This window comes from Pogoniulus pusillus, chromosome 23, assembly GCF_015220805.1.
Source record: "Pogoniulus pusillus isolate bPogPus1 chromosome 23, bPogPus1.pri, whole genome shotgun sequence".
NCBI lineage: Eukaryota > Metazoa > Chordata > Aves > Piciformes > Lybiidae > Pogoniulus > Pogoniulus pusillus.
The window spans coordinates 21,646,881-21,671,020 of NC_087286.1; the positions used below are offsets into that span (position 1 = coordinate 21,646,881).

The 24,140-nt window shown below is 44.6% G+C and overlaps 1 protein-coding gene across 1 annotated transcript; it reads left to right on the forward strand.

Annotated features, from left to right (window-relative positions):
* Positions 1-284: 284 nt before the first annotated feature.
* EXOG (exo/endonuclease G) lies at positions 285-22,397 on the forward strand. The gene is made up of 6 exons (XM_064162878.1): positions 285-579; positions 2,131-2,280; positions 5,105-5,244; positions 6,980-7,056; positions 10,664-10,778; positions 21,808-22,397. The coding sequence occupies exons 1-6, from the start codon at positions 300-302 to the stop codon at positions 22,267-22,269; spliced, it is 1,224 nt and encodes a 407-aa protein (XP_064018948.1). The 5' UTR covers positions 285-299; the 3' UTR covers positions 22,270-22,397.
* Positions 22,398-24,140: the final 1,743 nt, after the last annotated feature.

The following is a 24,140-nucleotide window of genomic DNA, read 5'->3' on the forward strand; positions in this document are numbered from 1 at the left end:
GTTTGGATTGCTCTGACCCAGGGACCCACTAACAGGGGTTAAATAATTATAATTTTGGCTTTCCCGACAAATTAATGGCAATGGTTGTTTCTCTGACAAAAAGCCTGTCAAATCGCTAAATGGTGGCTAAGCCCAAAACCCTCTATCGGCCTCGTTGGCTGGCACTAGCTAATGCGCTGGTCTCCGGGCGGTCCCTGTAGGTCCCCATGAGGGCGAACGAGGCGCCTCGGCTCGCTCATTTTTACAGCAAACGCCACTTGGGGCATTCTTCGCCTGTCAGCCGCCGCCGCTCTCAGGCGATGCCGCCAGGGCAGCCAAACGCCTCCGCTGCCGCCGCCGGCAGGAAGCGATGCCGCCAGGGCAGCCAAGCCCCTCCGCTGCCGCCGCCGGGCCGGCAGGGTGCGCTGTTGTGCAGCGCGGATCCCGCCGCCATGGCGGCTTTCCCCCGCCACCGCCGCTTTCTGGGCGGCTTCGTCTGCGGGGCCGCGGCGGGGGCTGCTGTGTCGTGCTGGACTGCGTGGCGGCTCCTCCGCAGCCAGAGCCAGCTGGAAACGGTCCCCGAGCGAGCCCTAGTGGAGGGTAAGAGCCGCGGGTAGAGGGGAAGCCGGGTACGGCGGCCTCGTGGTGCTGCGGGGCGGGAGCGGTGACGTTTCAGCGCGGCCCCGGTCCCTGCCAACGCCTTGCAGCCGCTGAACGCCTTTCCATCCCTCAGTGCAACCTTCTCCTGCCTGCCTCCATCCTGAGGTGCCCGAAGCGGGCCAGGAAGGCCAGGAGTGCCTCCAGTAGCTAGGGCGGGCTGTGCTGGGTAGGTTACCTGGGGATGCTGCGTTGTAATTTGCACTGAAACGCAACTTCCCCTTGTTGCACCTCCTCGCACCGACCTGCCGGTGGCACACGAGAAAGCTGCTTCTGTGCAGCTGCCGCAGTGGCTGTCGGCGTCCCGTGCTGCTGTGGGAGCCGCGAGCAGGCGTCCTGTGTGGTCTGGTAACCTCCCCGTATGTGCATGCAGGAGTATGGTATGGTTGGCCTCGATGATGATCACAAAGGGCTTTTCCAGCTGAAACACTTCTGTGGTCCTCTCCGGTTAAATACATTGGTCATGTCAGGCCACAGCTGAATTTCAGCTGTTGATTCTTGCGCAGACCTGGGGGGACGAGGCAGCACAAGTGGCGGCAGTTGGCTTGCGGAGACCACAGCCTGCTTGCCATGGGGTCTTGCAGGGTGTGAGGCATGGAGAGGAGCCCCCAGCCTGCTTGCCATGGGGTCTTGCAGGGTGTGAGGCATGGAGAGGAGCCCCCAGCCTGCTTGCCATGGGGTCTTGCAGGGTGTGAGGCATGGAGAGGAGCCCCCAGCCTGCTTGCCATGGGGTCTTGCAGGGTGCGAGGTGTGGAGAGGAGCCCCCAGCCTGCTTGCCATGGGGTCTTGCGGGGTGCGAGGCGTGGAGAAGAGGCTGATCAGGGGCACCATGGTGTGCTGGGAATTTTCAGCCTGAAGGCTTCAAAAGTATCAAAGTGTTGGAAAGCATGGTAAGAGTGGCTCTACAAACCTGAGTTGCTGTCGAGCAGATGGCTGGAGGACAAGGAAGTCAGTAAGACAGATGTAAATATTCCTCCATGAGAGAAAAATGTTACTTGCAAAAGCCATAAATCTGAAAGAGACACTTTGATTCGTTCAGCAGAGTGTAAGTGTTCCCCATGAGGCCAGGACTCATGCTTATGCTCAACTCCAGCATCTCATCTTGTGAAGAGCAGTGTGGTTTTGAGCTCTGAAGAATGAAATGTGTGTGTTGATCTCCCGTGTCTGCAGTACCTTGTGATCTGGTTTGTCCTTATATGTCTGGTAACTTTTCTTCTGAAGGTGAGTCCGGAGTGACTGCTGGGTGGATGTGTGTAGGCATTAGAGTGGTTGAGTTAGCCCTAGAGCTGAGATTTTCATATGAGGACATTTGGGCAGAAGAGTGGTGTTGAATCACTCTCAGTATTTTCTGTGGTCTCAGCTGTGGCTGTCACCTCAGCTGGTTCCCTACAGAGTGTGCTTACATCCCTGAGATGCTTTCCTTACTGTCTGGTGTCTGATCACATTTCATCTTTGGATGATCTGCCAGGCTGTTGGTTTTTTTTTTCTCCTTAGAACCTGTAGAGGAGTCTCTGCTGGAAAAATATGGATTCCCTGAAGCTGGAACAGAGCCAAGATGCTACACCAATCATGCACTGTCCTACGATCAGGCCAAACGGGTGCCTAGATGGGTGATTGAGCACATTTCAAAACAGAAGACCCTAGGTGTGTAGCTCTTTATTTCCTTACATTCCTGACATCCGGAATGACCTTTTGGGTTCCCCAGGAGCCCGCAGGGAGAAAGGTCCTGTAGTGATCTCTAGGTATGGATTTTTCCACCAATTCCCAGTCCCTCTGGAGGCAGCAGGCCTCTGAGTGGATGATGTCAGCTTCGTGATGGCATTAAGGCTGATGTTGCCAGCGGTCGAAAAGAGATGTGTTACTGCGGGTTCGCAGCCCTCTTCAGTAATCTTTCTCCTCTTGGGACTACTCTGCTGTTGAACGTAAAATCCCTTGCCAGGTGTACCTGCGAGAGGTGCGTGGCCCAAGGACTGAGTGTGTCCAAGAAAAACTTGTGTTATGAATTTGTGAAACAGCCTGTGGGCACCAGGTGGATACAGCTATGTCGGTATGAGCACTCGAAGCTGTGTTGCAGGAGCAAAGGTTAACTCTCCTCTTTTAAACGTGAATGGAGGAAAGACGAAGCACTGAAAATAAAACGTAGGTCGCTCAAACTTGCAAGGTTCAGTGTTATTGCTCAGTTGTGCTTTCATCTTTAGCAAGCACAGTTAGTTCTGTGGTCTGATTTATGTCTGTTTAGGTAGTGCCCCATATGTGTGAGTGTTTGTGGGGTCAACGCCTTTAGTGGCCGGACTTTCATCTGCAGATCTTGAGGAGAGTTACTCAGAATGGGAAGAAAAGATGACTTGCCCATCTGTGAGATAAAAACGGAGCAGAGGGTATCAACAGTTGTAATTATTCAAAGCCAGATAGGGCATTACCTACTCACTGCAGCCATTATTTACTTTGATGCAGCCCTGTTGTATTTTGTGATGTGCATTATCTAATGCTCTTTCTCCTGTTCTTTATGCAAGACAGAAGCTCAGTGATTTTTTTCCTATCAGTGGTGAATGAAATATGACTGGTATACAGTCATTGTAAATTAAGTTTATAGCATTAGTTCAGTTTTTGTAAAGCAAATTATTAGTAATGGAGGTAACTGTGCAATTGTAAAATGTTTTATGGGCGCAGTAGCTCTGTAAATCCATCTTCATAACTGTCTTCAAATTACCTTTCAAAATTAAAAGCGTGATCTTGAAAATATTTATAACCAACCCCTAAGTAGCATCATTGATTCCATTCTTTTGTGAGAAGAAAGCAGTTCATTCCAGGCTTCTTTCAAGTGGGCTCTAACAACTGAATTGTGGAAATGTCTTCCAAATGATCAGACACAGCTAACCTGCAAGCTGAAACTGAGCAGCTTGAGGCATTCAGCTCTGATTTACGTGTGGCAATCAAGCTTTGTTGTTCAGGGAAGGTCACAAAAACCTCCCATGTCCTGGAATTTTGAAAGGGATGCAGTGTGAAAAAAAAAACAAACAAACCATGGTTTGTTGATAAGATAGAACTTAAATGTTTTAAAAACATGGTGGAAATTAGCTTTAAATGTAAAAGAGATGTACAAAACAGTCTGCATAAGAAACTGGCCATTTGTATCAGAGCAGTAAGCAGAATAAATGAGGATATATTTTTCCATTTCTATTGATAAATTACACTTTGTCTTTAATACTGAATTAAATAGGATTTAGTTTTTAATAGATATTCTGTTGTTTTACATGCTAATAAACTTGTCAGTGCTGCTTCCTAAGCATCAGTTGCTATGTTGAAGGAACCATAGAATCATAGAATCAAGCAGGTTGGAAGAGAGCTCCAAGCTCAGCCAGCCCAACCTAGCACCCAGCCCTGTCCAATCAACCAGACCCTGGCACTAAGTTCCCCATCCATTCTTGAACACCTCCAGGGGCAGTGACTCCACCACCTCCCTGGGCAGCCCATTCCAATGCCAATCACTCTCTCTGGCAAGAGCTTCCTTCTAACATCCAGCCTAGACCTGCCCTGGCACAGCTTCAGGCTGTGTCCCCTTTTTCTGTTGCTGTTTGCCTGGCAGAAGAGACCAACCCCACCTGGCTACAGCCTCCCTTCAGGGAGCTGCAGACAGCAATGAGCTCTGCCCTGAGCCTCCTCTTCTGCAGGCTGCACACCCCCAGCTCCCTCAGCCTCTCCTGACAGGGCTGTGCTCCAGGCCTCTCACCAGCGTCTTTGCCATGTGTTTTACTAGAAAAAGAGACATGAAACTCCTTCGTTGTCACCCGAACTCTGTAAAGATACTCTGGCCACCTCTCTGCTGTAACATCACCTCCATCAACCTAGGCAATAGATGGTCATCAGAGAGGAAATCTCTTACAGGCACCGGTTCTCAAGAGCTGCATTATCTGTAGACAGGCTCAGTTTTCCACTCCTTCCCTTCCTTCTGGTCCTTGCATATTCCTGAGATTTTCAAAGAGCCGCCAAGTGGAGAGCAGGTAGTGTGCTTAGTTCTCAGTCTGGAACAGAAGGAAGCACAGGGTGCATGGTGTGTTCACTGATAATGCTGACCTGGCACAGAAGCCAGAGTGCATGCAGTTTGTGTCTGTATGCATGGGCAGCAGTGGTTGCTATTGAAAAGTGCCCCTCACGCTGGATTGCAGCAGGAAGTGCTTTATAAAGTCCAAGCTGGAGGTGTATACAGACCCAGATTCACTCTTCAGTGAAAAATGAGCTGTATGATGGTCCTGTGTATTGCATCTGATGTCTAGTGGGAATTAATCTAGGACTGGAGCACAGAAACTTAAGCTGAACTCTTGTCTTGTGTCATTGAGGAGGAAATATTCAGATTAATATTTTGATTCCCTAAGCGTGAGGCACTTGGCAGGAAGGGTCAGAACCAGTTCTTCTTCTCTTGTCATGATGGCTTAGTGATAACCTAACACTTTAATCTGTTACTCCTCAGGCAATGCGGACCGAAAGCACTGTAAATTCAGACCAGATCCTAACATCCCTCTGATGTTTAGTGCTGTCAATGAAGACTACCTTGGGAGTGGATGGTCACGAGGACACATGGCACCAGCAGGAGATAACAAATTTTCAACAGTAGGATTTTTTTCTGTCTTTTTAGTCTGTATTTATCACTTGGAAAGGGTCTAAAGACCCTTAAAAATAATGTGCAATGTTCCTTTTGCACTTTTGAGATTGAACATGATCTCATTATTGATGTACAGACCTGGACTTGGAGTTACAAGTCTGTTTCTAGCTGAGCACTGTAGGATGCTCTCATAATCCACTTTGAGTGCATTAAATCACACCTAGATTAACTTGTTTCACAGAGATTATGTGAGTATATCTTGTACAGTTAAGTGTTGGGCAAGTCTTCTGAACTTCTTGTGTGTCACATTGTAATGTGAAGGTGATAACCTTCACCAAATGAACCTCGAAGTGTTCTCCAAAGCTTAGGTAAAGGAAAGACAGGAAACGATGACTTCATTCTGACCAGCAGGTGCTGAGATAAACGTTTAAGCCTGGGTTGGGTAAAGCAAAGATACTGTATCGGCAGGGGGATTGCCTGGGTGATTTAAAGGCTCCTTCCTTTCTGGCAATGACTATGAGGTAAATTAGAACCTTCTTTTGCTGTAGTTCTTCAAGTCTATAAAATGTCCTCACCTGCCATTTATTTGAATTGTAAGAAAAGCATGCCCTAATGCCTTGGCTGACTAACAAAGCAGCCTTGGATTTATTAGACCCTCTTGTGAAATGTACCTAGTGCAGCTATTTGTCAATTAAGAAGCTGTTTGAATTTGTATTTCTGCCAGGCAGTGTAGCAGGCAGTGGGGCAGAGTGATAGCACAATGGAATGTGGTGGATGGAAGAACAAGTCCTTTTATTTCCATTATTTGTGATACCTGGGGAGTTTTTGCTGGTGAGCTCCCTGTGCAGAAAGACCCTGGGCCTGGTTTGAAATGCAGTGAGGTCATAGAACCATCTTCCAGGTTGGAAGAGATCTCCAAGATCATTCAGTCCAACCTATCACCCAGCCCTGTCCAGTCAACTAGGCCATGGCACTAAGTGCCTCCTCCAGTCTTTTTTGAACACCTCCAGATGATGCAGTCTTTCAAATACATTTTTATGGAAGTCGAATTTCACAGCTTAATTAGTGCAGGTTATCTTGGCTTGCTACCTAAGAAGCTCTGTCAGCCTCTTCACCTTTGAAAAAGTAGTGTGTGAAAACTGCTGACAAACACAGGACCTATGAAGGTTCTGGGTTAAGATCTTGAAAATATTTTACCCTGTGTTTCCCTGCACAGGCTTAGCCTTTTAGTGCCAAGTCCTTCACATCTGGAGATAGGTGGGCCTAGGTTCAGAGGAGTTTATAGAACTTCTGAAGGATAAAATGAAGTAGATGTTTGACTGTTATGGTTTCATAAATCGTTTCAGTGCATGCATGTTATGTTTTTGTGAAAGATTGATGAAGGTTTTTAATAAAGCCTCTTCTTGTCAGGGAAGGGAAAAGTTAGCAATTAGGCAGTCAAAGAAGTGGAACACATGGCTGAAGGCATCCTTCCCATTCAAAAAGAAGAGCAGTCAGTAGCTTCCAAAGACAAAACATAGGAATTGCTCTGCCTCTTTAATTGAGTGTCCTTGTGCTGTGTTTCTCTCTCTCAAAAAGAAAGAAAAGGTGCAAGATTTGCACCTCAGTTACCTTTTCATCCAAAATCATTTTGTAAGTGTTCTGACCTCCTGTGTTGGCAATGTTGACACTAAACTGGAAATGAATTCTGATGGGCTCATAGATGGTTCAGTGACATGATGTTCCTTTTCTTCCTGTCTACAGAGAGCTATGGCTGAAACCTTTTATCTGTCTAACATCGTGCCTCAGAATTATGAAAATAATGCTGGCTTCTGGAACAGGTGAGAAATTCCCTGCAAGGGAACAAAGAGAGAGGCACAGGCTGTGCATAAATAAAAAATGCTTCACTTAGAAAGCTTCTTCACAGCTAAGTATTCCAGAGCACTTCATAGACTGTCTGTAGAGATCCTGTGTCTGAAATGAGAGGCAGATCAGTCCCCACCCACAGTGCAAGAACAGTATAGAATCATAGAATCAAGCAGGTTGGAAGAGACCTCCAAGCTCATCCAGTCCAACCTAGCACCCAGTCCTGGCCAGTCAACCAGACCATGGCACTAAGTGCCCCAGCCAGGCTTGGCTTCAACACTTCCAGGGCACGGTGACTCCACCACCTCCCTGGGCAGCCCATTCCAGTGCTAATCTCTCTCTCTGCCAGGAGCTTTCTCCTGACATCCAGCCTGGACCTGCCCTGACACAGCTTGAGGCTGTGTCTTTTTGTGCTGTTGCTGCTTGCCTGGCAGAAGAGCCCAACCCCACCTGGCTACAGCCTCCCTTCAGGGAGCTGCAGACAGCAATGAGCTCTGCCCTGAGCCTTCTCTTCTGCAGGCTGCACACCCCCAGCTCCCTCAGCCTCTCCTCACAGGGCTGTGCTCCAGGCCCCTCCCCAGCCTTGCTGCCCTTCTCTGGACACCTTCCAGCACCTCAACATCTCTCCTGAATTGAGAAGCCCAGTACTGGACACAGCACTCAAGGTATGGCCTGTGCAGTGCTGAGCAGAGAGGCAGAATAACCTCCCTTCTCCTGCTGGCCACACTGCTCCTGATCCAGCCCAGGATGCCATTGGCTCTGCTGCCCACCTGGGCACACTACTGCCTCATCTTCAGCTACTTTCTACCAGTACTCCCAAGTCCCTTACTGCATGGTAGTCACTGTACTGTGGTCACTGTACTTCTTTATTCAGTCACACTGTAGAGGACATTTGTGTAGAATCTGTATAATTACTTCTGTTTGATGTGGGCAAAGGTACCAGGCTTAGCATCTCTATTCTTAAGGAAAACTCAGCAGAAGCAAGGAAAGGGTTTGGATGTTACTTTAACAATCTCTTCCTCAAAAAGACACTTGCACTGTGAGAGAGTTCAGGTCTTTGTGTGTGGACATTGACTCACTTTGAATTGGAGAACTGAGCACTCCCCGCCGAGCCGTGACTGCTTGAGGGCTGTAGGTATTTCTTCAAGTGCTGGCTTCCAAGTAGCAGTCAGGCAGGTTCTCTGTGAGCATCGGCTGGCTTGGCTGTCAGGTGAAGTGAGTGGTTGGTAAACGCAGATTTCTTCACACTGGATTTTTAGCCATTCCATTATTTGAGCAGAGAAAAACAGTAATAAAAGCAGCAGTGTTTCTTGCATAGGACTTGTTAAGACTCAAAGGCATGAGGGGAAAATGATGAATTTCCAAGGTTCGCTCAAAGGAAGGTTAACAAAATTATGTGCAGTATTGTGCTAAAAGTCGGTCCAAAATGCATCATCAATTAGATGCTTTCCAGTTTTACAGAAGGCATAGCAAATCACACGAGGCATTCAGCAGGGTTCCACTGTGTTACGGACACATAAAATGCTGTCAGATTTGAAGATTTTTTTTATTGTTATAATACCTCAAACCTTTGAGCATAAAATTTCTTTTTACCCAAGCTAGGCATTTGTGCCAGTTCAAGGTAGGGAACCTTTCTTTCAGTTAAGTAGGCTCTCTGCCTAAGCAGAAATCATGGGGAGTGTTCCAGCGTTTCCCCTGGGAGGATCAGCTGCACAGTTTAAGCAGCTAGTGGCACTTTTTCACCCCATCTCACAGTTTAGGTGTTTCTGCCATTTGTTTTGTCAGTCAATTGTTTAATGATAGTTTTAAGGGTACTGTTTCACGTGCTTCTTCCCTTTTCTGCCTTCAGTACTCCCTTTTTTTCATTGCTTTTGAATTGCCTTTTGAGGTGTAGGCAGACAATACAGTTCAACAGTCCTGTTTTTTAAGGTGGTGATCCACCCCTCCAGCCATGTGGTTTTGTTGCTTTCCCCATCCAGTAGTAGCCTGACTGTAGGGAGCCAGTTTCTTTTGCTAACCTAGTGAAACTGATTCACATTTTGTTTCTCTTGGTTATGTCTCTGCTGGATTAGAAAGTTAGATTAGCTGGGGGGATGAGCGCCAGAGCCAGCATGGAAGATGGAGTAGGACTGTTCAGATGAGCCAGACAAGGAGTGTAGTAGAAGAGGGAAGAGCAGGACTGCATCTTTCAGCAAGCTGTTAGATAGTAAGCTATTAGACTGGTTCAGTGTTGGGATCTAACTGCACCTTAGTATTGGTACCTCATTCTCTTCCCACCAGCACACTTGCTTTGTTCATTCCTGATGTTCAGCTATCATTTTTTGCCTTGTTTTGAGTGTGATTTCATGGTCACTTGTAATCTGATTTCTGTCCCTGCTGCACCAAGAGCAGTTTGTTCCCTAGCTGCATTTATTCCCATTCTTTCCTTGTGCCAGGTGATGTTTGTATTGCCATGCCGGAGGCAGCCTGAGGAGCTGAGCTGCTTGCAAGCAGAGCTGATGACAGCAGGAAAAAAAATGAGCTCGTGGTCAATACTTTGGAGTATCACGTGGCAGCTCTCTATTACCAAAGAAGGGCTCATGCCTGATAATTCTGATTTGTGAGGCACATTCCTGCTAATTCTGGTTTGTGTAAACTGATGTAACTCATTAACCCAGCACACAAAAAAAACCCTAGGTTTTATTCAGGCTTATTAACATAACAGAGTGCTAAAGGTGGCCCAAGGGAGAGGTTTGAGGAACAGGGGTGAGACAGAGAAGTAGGTGATACCTCCTCTTTTCAGAGGCAGCCAGATAAGCTGGTCTTACCTGTCTTGTGTTCTGGTTTGTCCATTTGAGTGAAGTGCAAGTCTGTCGTTGGTAAAGGACCAACAGGCACTCACTGTGTGTGATCTCTGTAACACTTGGGGACAGAGCAGAGATGAGTTTTAATATGTAAATATATGTTAATGACATGATGACATGTAGAATATGTTTTATGTAAAATAGGCATGGTCCAGAAACCTTATGCAGATCAATGTTTTTTGTGCTGTAAATTGAATCCAAGAGTTTAAAAAGCAAACCCAATGTTACTATTTCTAGAGTTGCTATTTTGTTTGTAAACAGTTTTGTATAAAAAGCCAATATGTAAAGTTGGTGAGATTGGCATGCAGAAACTTGGCCAAGTACTCTGAGCTACAGAAGGAGCTGTCTTACAGGACTTGGGTTCCTTGGGGTTGAAGGTACAAATACACTGATGTGGTAAAACCTTTTGAAGTAAACCACAAGCTGCTGTTTAAAACGAGTGCTCTGTTAATCCCAACTTACCACCAGCAAGATCTTTCTCGTGTCAAGTGTGGAAGTAGAGGTTTTCAGGATGGGTGGTAAGGCTACAGAGGGCATTCCCAAATGTATGTGACGACATGTGCCCGTCCTTAAATAAGTGAACTAGTAAGTGTAGGCCTGCATTTTGCCCTCTTTGGCTTGCAAGTCAGTTGCATGAGCTTGGCAAAATGCTCCCAAACTGCAGTAGTTCACCTTGCCCTTCACAGTGTGTCTCAGAAATTATAATGTTAAGTTTTCCCATCTGACAAATATGTTCCAGGATGGAAATGTATTGCCGGGAGCTGACTGAGAGATTTGAGGATGTTTGGGTCGTTTCAGGACCTCTGACCTTACCTCAAACAAGTGATGATGGAAAGAAGACTGTTACTTATCAGGTATGTGTATGTGGTGTTGGGTTAGCAGTGCAGCGGCAGTTGTTGTTTACAAGAGGTGGTGTAGCTTGATAAAACAAAGTTAAACAGCATAGTACTTGCAGAACGCTTGAAAGGTCCAGCACCACCTGAGACGAGTTCAGTAGGCAGAGATGTTACATCTTGCCTGCCCATGAAAAAGTAGAACTTGAAAATAATTTGCTTCATTTACAAAGAGAGACCTGTTAAATGCTTGCCCACAGTCTGCAGCAAAGCTCAGAGTTCTGTAACACATGGTGGTGTCTAAGCAGGGAGTTAGTGGATTCTGCTGATGTGTAGGCATCATTTGTTGCTACATTTTCAAAGCAGTGCAATACGAGGGTAGTGTGGGTTTCTCAGAACTATATAGGGTGTTAGAATGCCTGTGCTCCACCAATTTAAAAAGCAGTTGTTTCCTGCTAGCCCACTTGCATTGCTTTTGTGAGGCCTTGCCCCTGAGATTCTGGGCATACCAAAGTCACTAGAAAGATTCTGTTCAAGTTCAGTAGGTTTTAGGTGAATGCAGTTAGTCACTGGTCCGTGGTACTGATCCCTCGGCTTCTACCGATAACCCTGCTTCGTTTGGTCCTTCATTGTTACTACCTGCTTAAAACACTCTGAGGTTTGCTCATGCATAGCCTCTGGAAACCATCACTGCTACATGGAAAAGGCTATGAAGTTGAGAGATGGATTTATTACTGCTTCTCCTGACTCAAGCATGTGCTTAGACATCTGTTGAACCTAAGCATGGCAAGGTATTGAAGGGAGGGAATATTCCCTTTTGCCCCTCCTGAAATGAGATGTTATCACTGTTTTTGGTTGCTAGATGAGGGCTAGCTTAATGCAAATAGTAAATGTTGTACTTTGCACCTTTCCAAAAACCACTTTTCCTTGAAAATATATACTTGGATCAACCACAGCTTCAACTCATGAGTTATTCTGCTGTCCTACTAGTTCTCTGAGGAGCAATGAATGAGCTCGCTGTAACAAACCCCTGTTCCAGAGGGCTATGAGACAGAAAAGAGAGCTGTTCAGCTTTCAACACTGGCTTGTTCGGCAGTCAGATTTAGAGACTATTTCTCTGTTGTAAATACACAATTGATTCTCTTTTGATTCGTCCTAGAACTCAGTCAAGTGTTTTACCTCTGTTTCTTTAGACACTATCCTTTATGTCTCCATTCACACATGTCCATAACGTTGACTATGACAAGATCAGAGCTCTGGTTTGGTGTTTGTTGTTGCTTAAGTTTTCCAGTCAGCCATATGTTATGCATGTGAAAAATGCAGTAACAAGGTGAGGTTTTTCCACACTCAGTAGCAGTTTGAAACTTCATCTCTCTCTGCATCTTTGTCAGAAAAATGACAATTGTGCTCATTTTCCAGTGAATAAAGAAGCTGTGGTTAAGGAATATGAGCAGTGCCATGTGATTGGCAGCCTTGGACTGGCAGTGGTTCCTTGCCACCCAGAGGGAGAGTGCTGACTTCACTGTTGGTCGTTACACTTTCCATTGCTTTCTCTTGTCTGCCAGCAGTGGTGACTGTCAGGTCCTTCCACGAGATGCTTAACGACTCAGTGCTATAGAAACCCATCCATACTGGACTCTTTATTTGCTTACTGGGCTTGGTTTCTACTGCCTTAGATAGAACTGCACACAAAGCAGTCCAGCAGTTACTGGTGACAGCCTGAGCTATGTCCAAAAGGACATAGCTGGCAGTAGGAGCTGGGTGCTTGGTTTACTGTCATGCAGAAGGCTACCATAAGAGTTCTTCAGGATTGCACAGAGCTTACTGGAATTTGCCTCCTTGTAGCTGTCAGGATATTGCATTTGTGTTTTTATGTCTAAAATATATATTCACCTTACATAGCAAAGAATTAAAAATCCTGAGCTGACTTGAACATTTTATAAGTGGAAATGGTTTTCCAAGAAGCAGTTGAATCATCTATCAACTGCCTCACTTTAATCTCTGTCATCATTCTCTAGAGAATGTGTTTACTTAGGAGAGAAAGAGTAACCTTTTCTGAAGAGTGCTTGTGGCTCTCCATTTTAATTTTGAAGGATAAATTTTAGCATTCCACAGGTAAAAATAAGAGCAGGTCCTACATTTTACTGCCTTGTTTGTAAACAACCTGAAGCTGGGATACAGTGATGGAATATTAGTGGCACAAAATAGCCAAGCTACTTTGCTTATCATATCATTCTGTTCTTGTCTGTTGCCAAGATGTCTTCATCATCCTTGGGTTTCATGGTGACTCTGGTCTTTTGTGAATGTTTTATCAGTTTTGGCCTTAATATAACTGAAGTGAAGTTCAGTGTGAGATTGAAAATGGTGGAATGATGATATTCAGGATTTCATTTCACCATTTGGCCACATTTGTAAGTCCTTTCCTCAGCTTCCCAGAGTGTGATTCATTATGTAAACTGATTTGCATTTAAGCAGGTAGTGCTGTCTACAGGTGGGATAAGTGAAGCATTGATTCTGGGGGTCTTACTTTTTGCTTTGTTTTAAATATTAATTTACTTGATTTAGATCTTCCTTCTCTGCACTTCTAAATAGATACAGTCTAAGAATTGCGTTGTTATTTTGAAATCTCTTCGTGGCATAAGCTCTTGTGTTTGCCATTGAAGTTTTCCTTTGGGGAGAGAGACTTTAGAGTGATGTGTTGATTTTTTTTTGTTACTTTGTCCTTGCATCAACACATACACTTAGAAGAGAGAACACAACCTGCCAAAGCACTGGAGAGAAGCGCTTTTCAAGCAGGTGCATTGGAGATAATTGCAGTCATTGCCTTTGATTTTGATAGTCTGGGATTCTGTCCCCAAACCAAGAACGCTAAGAGGTGGCAACTGAGTGAGAAGGGAAGGTCCTTCTTAACTGTCTTTTGGTCTAGGTTCAAACAAGTGTCTTAGAAATGAAAGGCTTTTAGTCTTCATTGTTTGGGCTTATGAAGCTGATGTGAGGAGGTGTCCTTTTGCTTTGTAAGTGCTGTTTAAGCAGAAGTGCTGTAGTACACACAATGGTGCTGAAACTCACAACCTGTAATCTGGCAATGCCACTGTTAAGGCTGAGCTCCTTTCTAATGTTTTTCTTCTCCTCTGAGACTAGAAATGTGGAACAAAGGAAACACAGAAGTAGCACAGTGAATGTGTCTGCATTGATTTGTGTCAGATCCTCTCTTCAATCTTAGTTTCCTTGGGTTTGGCTAAAGGAGGGGTGAAGTATGTATCCGTGGCTTTACAGGCTGCTGTTTTTCTCATCAGACATCCAGAAAGGTTATTTTTAGATCACTATAGAGGAAAAACAGAGCATCGGTCATGGCATTGTTCCCAGTTCCTGCTTGGACTCTGGTACCATTTGCTTTTTAATTCCAGAAAGGGAATTAACCTTGAACTCCTTAGATGCCAGTGTTGTTCTATCTGCTGGCTGGACTCGCTGTATCCTCAGACGCGTTCTGTCACTGCGGCTGTCTCCAGCCAGGGCTTTCACTGCAAAGAGTAGATTGATGATTGTGCTTGGGATCTCAAAAACATATTTTGAGAATATATGTAGAATAGAATGCCAACAGGAAAAAGCTGTTCTGTGTTATTGGAGAGGCAGCTGCAGGTTTTTCATCTTTGTCCAGATCAAATCAAAGTGACATTGTCTTGTTTTATACATTGCTGTTATCCAGTGACTGTCACTTTGGGGATTTTCTCTGTCAGCAGATTTGGAGTTTGAAATACAGATTTTTGCAGTAATTCCACCAAATTGTGTGTGATGCTCCACCCAGCTCATTCCCAGTGACACTGTAGTAAATACTAATTTCAGAAGAACTGACTGTGGTTGGTGAAAAAAAGTAGAGTTTTGGTACCATTTTGTTTATTGTTCAAAGAAGGTATTTTTCTGTACTTTGTAGTGATGCTCTGGGTTCATACTGGCCTTGTATCTGCTCTTTATTTTCAAAACTGGGCCAGAGATGCACAGTGGTGGCACCAGCAAATATACCTACTTGTCATCTAATTCTGTGGCAAATAAATCCCTGTGAAATGAATTTCATCTCTGAAGTACAAGGTGATGCCTTACATCTTTCCTTAGCTTCCAGCAGTAGAGATTTTTCTTCTAGCTGAGATACTGTAAGGTAAGGAATTCTTCTTAAAGGAGGAAATAAACCTCGATCTACTGCTACTTTTTGGCTCCTCCAAATGGACTCAAGGCTACACAGGCAGCTGCTGGATCTAGGTCTGTCATATCTGTGTGGTAAAACTTAGATGCAAAGGGCTAGATCTTAGATCAGCTGCTGTACGTGCCTAGAACTCTGTCAGCTCTAAATTTAGACATGATGTACAAATGAAAATAATAGGCACTGGGTTAAGATTGGAGGAGAATTGACACCGAAGGTGCAGGATAGATTTATGAGGTTGCTTTTACTTAGCACTGCACCCATTCCATAGGTTCTTTTGATTATAGGAAGAGTGGAGAATAGAGACTGTAGACTGGATTCAGTTGTTAAGTATGGATTAAATGGATTCTGTGGAAGTAGTAGTCTGTCATCATGTAAATAGAGTATCATCATACATATGCAGCCTTCTAGTGTTTTAATGCCACAGCTATGTATTTAGGCCAGCTTTTTTTAAAACTATCTTTCCCCTCCTTTCTTTCCATGTAAGCATTGCCAAATAATTTGGCTATCAGACCAGCCAAAGCAAATTAGATTTTCCCAAAGTGCATACATTTGCATTTTGGAGTGCTTGGCTCTGCAGTGTTGTTGCAGATTGTTACTATGACTTCTATCTGTAGTAATTTCTATTTTCTGTATTGCTAGCTCTGACTTCACACCCTTCAGTTCTTCTCCATGCTGTCTGACAGACATCTCTCAAATATTGTGGAAAAAGCACTTACCAACAGAATAAGCACTGCCTAACACAGATCCAGAAAGGAGATGGAGTTAACTGCTGTCACAGTGATCAAGCAAATAAAATCATATTGATTGCAGAGGGTGTTTTTTCATGCTGCCAGAAAGTCTGTTTCTGTACAGAGTTCAGTCTCAAATTCTAACAAAGCTCTGGATTGTCACACAGGAAGGATACAGTATACAGTAAAGCATCTGATGGGCCTGGTCAGTATCATGCCTTCAAAGTCACAGCTGAAACAAACCAAATCCTTGTTCAGAGAAAGCTGCAGTCCTATTTTGAGTGACACAAATTATGTTTTTGAATTCTGTCCATAAGGAAGAAGTGAAAGAAGTCTTAGTTTTGTTACTGCCAGATGTAGATGGAAGGAGTGCTACACAGAGAATAGTGTGTGTGTGCTTGTTTTCAGTCAGTTCTAGTTTGCCATATGGCTTAGTTCTAAACTCTGGTTATTATACAGAGAGAGGCTGAAGAAACAGTTACTGGAGCAGAGAGGGAATTTCTGGAGCTATCATTTTAATGTATTTGATGATGATACCCTCTGATGTAAGGACCCTTCAGTGTGTGCTGGCAGTTAAGGCATGATTGAATGTGATTTCTGTTTACCAGGTTCTGAGAGAATCTCAGATAATTGCCAATCCAGAGCTGGCACTTGCTGATGAAAGGCTTGTCCCTACTGCCAATTCCCTTCATGGCTGATTTTCACTTTCCAGTCACTAGGTGGCAAAATACTACTTTGAGATTCACGAGCCCTTTCTTTTGAAGATTATTCCTACTCTTGCAGCTCTGGGGAGCTGTAACAAGTCCAGTATAAAATGAAAATATGGTAACATTTAGATGTGGTTTAAAATTTCTCCTAATATGATCTCAAGTGTTCTGTCGTTAGACCTTGTGTAGCCCTTTTCTCCTGCTTAGGTAAGAATGGAGTTTTGGTTCTCCTGAGCTGCAAACTGCCACTTTTAAGGACTGTGTTTGCCTGACTGTCACCAGGAAGGTGGCAATAGTTAATTCCATATGTCTAAACTTGTCCTAGGTGCCATTAGCAAGTGTCTTCATTGTTTATGGTGACACTTAAGCACTCCAGATACATTCAAGTTTGTGCTACCCCCAGTTTTGAAAGCTGCGACCGAGGACAGTGTTCAGATTCAGCTGAGATCACAAGAAAAGCCAGCCTTAAGACAAACCCTCACCAGTGGCTTAGCTGTGAGACCAGATTTCCCAAAGCTGCCTGAGCTCTCTCTGTTTTAAGAAATCATGTTACTTCTGCCTTCAGCCTGTGCTGTCCCCGAGGGCTCTCTAAGTTTGTATATCTGCTTACCCGCACGTGTCTTGTTTTAGCAATATGTAAACATCTCCAAGTGTCAGCAGTCGCACAGACTTTAGTGGCCTTGTCCACTTGACAGCTGTTAGTGTTTAATTGGGCATTGAGGAGTGTTACAAACTTATACACTCTTGTGGGATGTCAGTAAAAGTGTCAGTAATAATAAAAAACCCAATAAAACACTGTAATGAAAATGCCACTGTCGTAATGCTGCATTACTGGACCACACCAGTTCAGTTGTAGGGCTTCAGCCAGCACCAAGTCACCAGAGGAAGTAAGAGCAAAGCATGTGTGAAAGGAGTAGGCAGCTGCAAGAAGTTAGAGCAAGCATTTTTATGTTGAACTGATGCAGACGGCAGAGAGAGAAATAGCATCTGAAATTTCACATTGGTTTTCCAAATGGTGATGGGAAGGGCATATATTTAAAGCTATAAAAAGAAGGCTTTTAGCTTGAGTGCTTATTTTTTTCTTTTAGGAGACTGATGAAATTTTGAAAGATTAAACAAAATTGGAGAGAAAGAGCAAAATGATAGTTTTCAGAGGACTGCACAGGAGCTTGCCACGCGGCCTGCTCCCAGCTTGTGGGACAGCAGGGATTTTTCAGCAGGTCACTGCTGTGTTTTCCTGCTTGTATTTTGGGGGAGGTTGTTTTTTTTTCCTTCTGAAAGCACAGAAACTGCTAAAAACTGTTGCTCTTCTCCAGCTGGGACAGATCTCTGTTTCAAGCATTGATTGCTGAAGGATCATCTGCTGCCTGTGGGTAGCTGAGCACAAATCAAAGTCAACATCTGTGCTTGGATAATCTTAACCCCTTTTCTGTTCTGTTACAATAGGAGCATATGCTCTCTGCCTCTGTTAGGCATGCACTGAGATAAATGGGATGCTGCAGATCAGAATAGTCATTCAGGCTGCTGTAGTGAGGCAGGAGAATCCTCTAGGTGGCAATAGGAAATGAGTTGCTGAGTTTATTTTTCCTACCTATTGCTTCTGTTGCAAACTTTGCTTCTACAGCATCACACTGAACTTCTTTCTGTGGCTGTCATGCTGTGTGTAGGGGGCAAATCTCTAGAAACATTAATCTGCAGCTGTACCTGGTCGCATTAAAAAGGCAAATTGTGGTGCATTACAGAGCATGATGATGGAAATCCTTTCGTAACAGAAATCACTGAGCTATGCTGGCTGCTTGAATTATTGGTGATGCATCCTGTGCACAGTTCACATAGGCATTAAGCTGCAGAAAAGCCTGTGTATTCTCTTTGTTGTTCATATTCACTCTCAGAGAAATCAGGCACCCTCTTTTGATGGTCTTCTCCAGCAGAATGAGCTGAGGTAGGACTCCAGTGTCTCGTTTTGTTGAAGGAAAGGACGCTTGAGAACTGTGGCTGTTCACCAGGCTGAAGTTTATTTCAGTCACTTTAACAATGAAGTAATTACAAAAGTGGTTTGCTGCTATTCAGAGGACTAGTATGAAGCCTGTGCACTATTTAGGTGTTATTTAAATCCTCCAAAGGGAGCTCACACAGAACTGAAGTGGTGCATAAATTACATGTATGGCCGTGGCCTATACAGACTTGTCTTGTGTTTAGAAACACAGTCCACAAAAGCAAAGTAGCTCCTTCCTCAATTTTGAACTTATCCTCTTTTTCCTTCTTTCCTTCCAAATGTGCATTATTTTGCATAGAATATATATGTATATATTTGCATAATATTACATAAGCATAGGGTCTGTTTTCCCTTAACACCCACTTCAGGCATTCAGTGTTTCCATTTCATACCTAACTTTTGTATGTGCAGCTCTATTCATTCCCCAGCCTTTCCATCTGCCCACTCAGCCCTCAGACTCAATCCCCTGTTCCCTCTGCTGGCTCACTCAGTGTTCACCTGTTTGTTTTGCCTATGCCATATATCCCCTAGTTGCAGCAGCCCTATCTGCATGTTCACCCTTCCTCTGGTCCTTTATGCAGCAGAGGCTGCTGGTTTGAGCGTTTGTGTGGGCGGCGTTGAGCGGAGCTCAGGAGACCCCAGTGTGCACACATGTGGAGGCAAGGGTGTGATGATGCCTGGGAAAGGCAGTGCAGGCCACACTGCCCAGGAGTGCTGCAGGGTGCAGTGAAGCTCCCCCTGTAGCCTCTTCTCTTTTGCCCTACTTTAGGAGTATGCAGGAGGAGAGCTCTGCATACTTCCTGCTCCAGGGGAGAAAAGGAATTTCAGCCTTCTGCCCTCACCAGAGTCAGTCACTGCCTGCACGTGGGTGAATATGGAAATGTCAGTCCCTCCTCTCTACCTCAGGGCTTTTCATGCTTCTTGTCTCCTTCCCTGTCTCCACCAGCAGGTTGCATGTACTCCCCAGCTTGAGTGCCATCTATCTCAAAAAGGTCGAATCCCCAGCACCATCCATTTTGTAGTTCCATTTTAACCCATCAGATCTACTAACTGTGTGGATGTGTAGTTTTTGGTGTATTTTAAGCTTGCCTGTGCATCAGTCAGTTTTGATTATTTATGCTGCTGATCCTGAGGAGCTGTAACTCTGGTTTCACCCACACGGAATGCTAAACGCAAAGTGCTTTGACACTCAGGAGCTCTAATTTCCTTATCAAGACATCTGTCGTTGTTGAAAGGGAACGTAAATTTGCCACAAAGCATTTATTTACTGCTTGCCAGTTTCAAAGTCTGCTAGATGTCTAGGCAGAGCTGTATGTAGGAGAAGGTTGGTGGAATGAGAAAGATATTTGCAAAAACAGCAGAGAAAAAAGTTGAAATTCCAGAGAAGCTGTTAAATAGCCTAGTTTAGAGCAGGAGAGGAAAATATTTTGCAGCAGTGTGAGGAAACCTAAGAGCACATTTACCATCAACAGTAGTAATGCTGCTACTACACTACAGTACAGAACATGGGAAAAATTCCCTTACCAGAGGTTTCTCTTTCTTCTAAAGGTACTTTCTCTGGGTTTGGTCTAACCACTAATAGGCAAACCACTGCTCACTTCAAAAACTGGCAGCAAAGAATTTGTAGCTGAATTAACTGTTGGCTCAGCAGCCACAGGCAGAGTTTAGTTTTACAAACATGATTTCTTTTGCTGAAGTGCTGAGCATTCTCAGAATAAAGCACCCACAGAAGTGTTTCTTTTGTGTCTGAGTTAGCCCAAATGTATGAGTGGACAAAGCATGTCAGAACCGATATGCTGGATTAGTTTGTGAAACACTTTCAACTGCTGTGGCCAGTTCTGGCAGGGAAATAAAGAGTAGCTCTCACATCTTAACTGAGTCTAACAAAGGCAGTCCAAAAATCAACCACGCAGCCTGTGCTTTTGTGAGTCTTGCAGAGGCTTGAAATGGTAGCAGTGCACTGGATTTTCATAGAATCATAGAATCAACCAGGTTGGAAGAGACCTCCAAGATCATCCAGTCCAACCTAGCACCCAGCCCTATCCAGTCAACTAGACTAGCATGAGAACTGAAGTGCACATTTTGGAAGAGCCATTACACAGAAGGGTTATGCAAAACTCAAATTGTCCACTTGGCACTTTGTTAGGGGAGCAGATCCACGTCAACAGCACTGGAGAAATGGCCTCGTGCAGTACATGCACGAGCACCACTTTTTGAATGCTGGAGGGATTACATTCATCATCTGTAGGTATATTGCCTTGAATATATTCCTGACACAGGGTGGGATGTCTCTTGTGTCTGTGTCTCTGAGGTTTTGAACAGATTTCCCCCTTCTTAGAATCATAGAATCATGGAATGGTTTAGGTTGGAAGGGATCTCAAAGATCATCCAGTTCCAACCCCCCACCATAGGGAACTGTTCTTGCTTCAGTTAAATCCCTGGATCCTGGGCTGAGTGGTACAGCAGGAAACTAAACAGTCTTTAAGGTCCTTTCCAACCTAAACCATTCCATGAATCTATGAAACCAGCATATACAAGCTCTGAAGTTGAATCTGTGCACTTATGGAAGTGCACAGATCTATGCACTTATGTTTTCTCTTCCAAGACACCAAGTCATGGAATGTAGTTTTTTCTATCCAGATCCCCTCAGAAAAGCACTTAGGTACTGTAGCTTTTAAACACAGCCTGTGTATAGGTAATAGAGAGGCAAAAAACAAGTGACAGAAGGTAAGTTAAAGTTTACTTGAAATGCATGTTAAAAACTACATGATTTGGAACTTAATCCAGGGCCATTGTTACTGAAAACAGCTTTCTGACTTTAAAAACGTGATGCAGTATGAGAGAGGTTCTACCTGCAGCTCCTCAGGTTAGCTATAGATCTGTGCCAGGACTATTCAGCTGGCGGCTTGGGTGACTGCCTGTGTTTTTCAGACTTGGCTCCAGTTCAGCTTTAGCTGGAACTGAAGTTGCATCTGCTTTGGAGCTTTGGGTTCTACCAGAGGTCCTCGTCGCAGGTCTTTACATGTATATAGGCAGTTGCTGACAGACCTCTTGAACTTTTGTTTGCATCATTTGTATTAACATGGTATGTTATAAACTCAGTGATGTTCTGCAGAAAGGCAGAGAATCTTCTAGGGAAGTCTCCCTCCTACAGTCACCACAACACCCTGCAGTGAACTGTTCTTTGCCTTGCTTTTGCTGCTCGAGTGAGGGGTTCAGGCATCAAATAACTAGCTCGTTCCCGAGCAGCTTTGTAGGGAGCCGCAATGAAGCAGTGCTTTCCACCTCAGGGTCCACTCTGATTACATTGTGTAGATATGTCTGGCTCCTTTTAGAGGGAGTAGATTTAACTTTGCAATTCCTTTCTCCCCACTCCCAGCCAATAAGATCTGTATCAGTAACATAACTTTCCTTTTGACAGGTAATTGGAAAGGACGATGTAGCTGTGCCATCCCATCTCTACAAGGTCATCCTCGCCAGGCGGAGCAGGACGTCTGCAGAGCCCTTAGTGCTGGGGGCTTTTGTGGTGCCAAACCACCCCATAGGCTTCAGCCACCAGCTGACCGAGTTCCAAGTGAATGTTGAAGATCTGGAGAAAATGTCAGGTTTAGTTTTCTTCCCCCAGGTGGACAGGACTAAAGAAGTGAAAAACATCTGTGAGGTGGACAGCTGTAAACTGATGGGCTTCAAGGAATTTACCTTGTACATCACTGCTCGAAAAGTGCAGGGTGCCCGCACCTTGCACCGCTTGCAGAAGGCCATGGCAGAGCTGCAGGAGGCAGGAATTGAGCCTGATGAGTATCTCCTAAAGCTTTACAAGAAAAAGGAAGAAGAACTCCTGCGGGAAAACCAAGTAGCAGCTAGAGAGGGGAAAGCTGGCTGAGGACCTGCTCAGGGAGATGTTTGAGGCTCTGTACTCTGAGAGGGGAGCTGAGGGCGAACACAGACCCGAGGCCTTTATCAAGCGTCCTGGTTTGAGTGGTGTAAAAAGCAATAAAGAGGCATTTGGGAGCTGTTGGGTCTGGAATAGCTTTTGTTCTCGTGTGGTGTGATGCACACGCATGATGTGCCGCAGTACTTTGATATGGGAAATGAAAGTGACTCCTTTCTGGCATGAATAGATTACTGGAGCTCCAGAAAAGGCTTTGTGCTATTTTCCAAGTGAGACGTCAGACTTGGGGTTTGTGTGGAATCTCTTCTAGGAATATGACAAAAATAGACAGTAGACACCTTGGAGTGTAGCTGGAACGTGTTTGAATGTGGTGCCGCCTGCAGAGGGCTGCCAGTGCGATGCTGCAGGAGCTGTGGCACTTGCTGGGGATTTTAGAAGCGAAATTACTTTAGGAATGCTTCATTTACCACCCTTCTGCTAGGGACCTGTAAGACAATGTGAATCCCTCACACTCTTCATGTAGCTGTGTTAACCAGACCCTTACCTCTCCTGACCTTGTGTGCTTAGGATACTTCAGCATGTCAGTAGCTGTCAGTTGCTGTCGTTTGCAGAGAGCTTCTTCCATTCATGGAGAATTCTGCAATGAAAAAGAGCAAGCAAAGAAACCAATAGGAGCAGAGTTTGTGCAGGTAGCTACAGTGTAGCTGGGGTGTTCACAAATTGTTTTAAGCTTAGTATTTCACTTTCCTCACTAAGCTTGGATAAACGTGTTGTCTTGCATATCATTTGATTTGAGAGGTGAGTGCTGCTTTCTTTTTGCTTCTGGTAGAATCATAGAATCAACTGGGTTGGAAGAGACCTCCAAGCTCAGCCAGTCCAACCCAGCCCTGGCCAATCAACCAGACCATGGCACTAAGTGCCCCATCCAGGCTTGGCTTCAACACCTCCAGGGACAGTGACTCCACCACCTCCCTGGGCAGCCCATTCCAGTGGCAAATCACTCTCAGTTATAGTCATTCACTGGCTTTATTTTGCTAGCATCACTCTTTGGTCTGTAAACTTCACAATAAAACTTTGCTATCAAAGCAGGAGGTTGAGCAAGAATGCATTCCCAATTCTGTTTCAGCAGCAAACGAAGTTCTGACACTTGCATCTGCCTGAGAGATTCAATCAGATACACTTTTTTTCTGTCATTTTTTCGCTTTGTTTGTGTATACATCTTGAATTTCAGGATACAGGTGTGACTTGTGCCTTTTGAGACTTTTCGTGTGGAAAGAAGAAAAACTGGGTATGTTTAGGGCATTTTAATGGTAAGAATCTGTGTAAGTTTGGAGCTGTGCCATAAAAACCCCTTCAGTAGTTTTAGCATGGAGTCAGTAGTTTGTGAGAAGGGTCACATAGTGCCAGGCTGAATTGGGCTGTTTTCAGAGAGGATGAATCAGCATTATTCTGAAGGTATGAATCATGGGCTGCTTGTTCTAAAAACTGTAGTTTCATTCAGTTTGGTACAGTATCCAAAAGTAGATCTCTTTATAAAGCAGTCATGGTTCCCACGACACCTTTGTGTTTGCCAAGAACATGTTTACAAAATCCAGACATTTAAAATCAAGAGAAATGTGACTGGCTAAGGACATCATAAAAGCTTACTGCCCACATAAATAAGAGAGAAATTGGGTGAAATCCTGACAAAATATTTGCTCATTTAATTTCTAGCCCAGACTTTTTGTTGTTAATCACATCACATGTAACAGAAACAGTAGACTGCAAGCCAGCAGGCCACCTCTCCCTTCGCAGAGTGTGGGAGATGGCAGCGTGTGTTGCCTGGATAACAAAGTGCCAGATAGTTGGTGTGCCTCTTGGTG

What these genes read in the sequence shown, in the direction of transcription:
- EXOG (XM_064162878.1), top strand. Translation starts at nt 300, where the DNA reads ATGCCGCCAGGGCAGCCAAACGCCTCCGCTGCCGCCGCCGGCAGGAAG. An exon ending in CGAGCGAGCCCTAGTGGAGG is followed by an intron (nt 580 to 2,130) that starts GTAAGAGCCGCG and finishes TTTTCTCCTTAG; the next exon opens with AACCTGTAGAGGAGTCTCTG. An exon ending in TTCAAAACAGAAGACCCTAG is followed by an intron (nt 2,281 to 5,104) that starts GTGTGTAGCTCT and finishes GTTACTCCTCAG; the next exon opens with GCAATGCGGACCGAAAGCAC.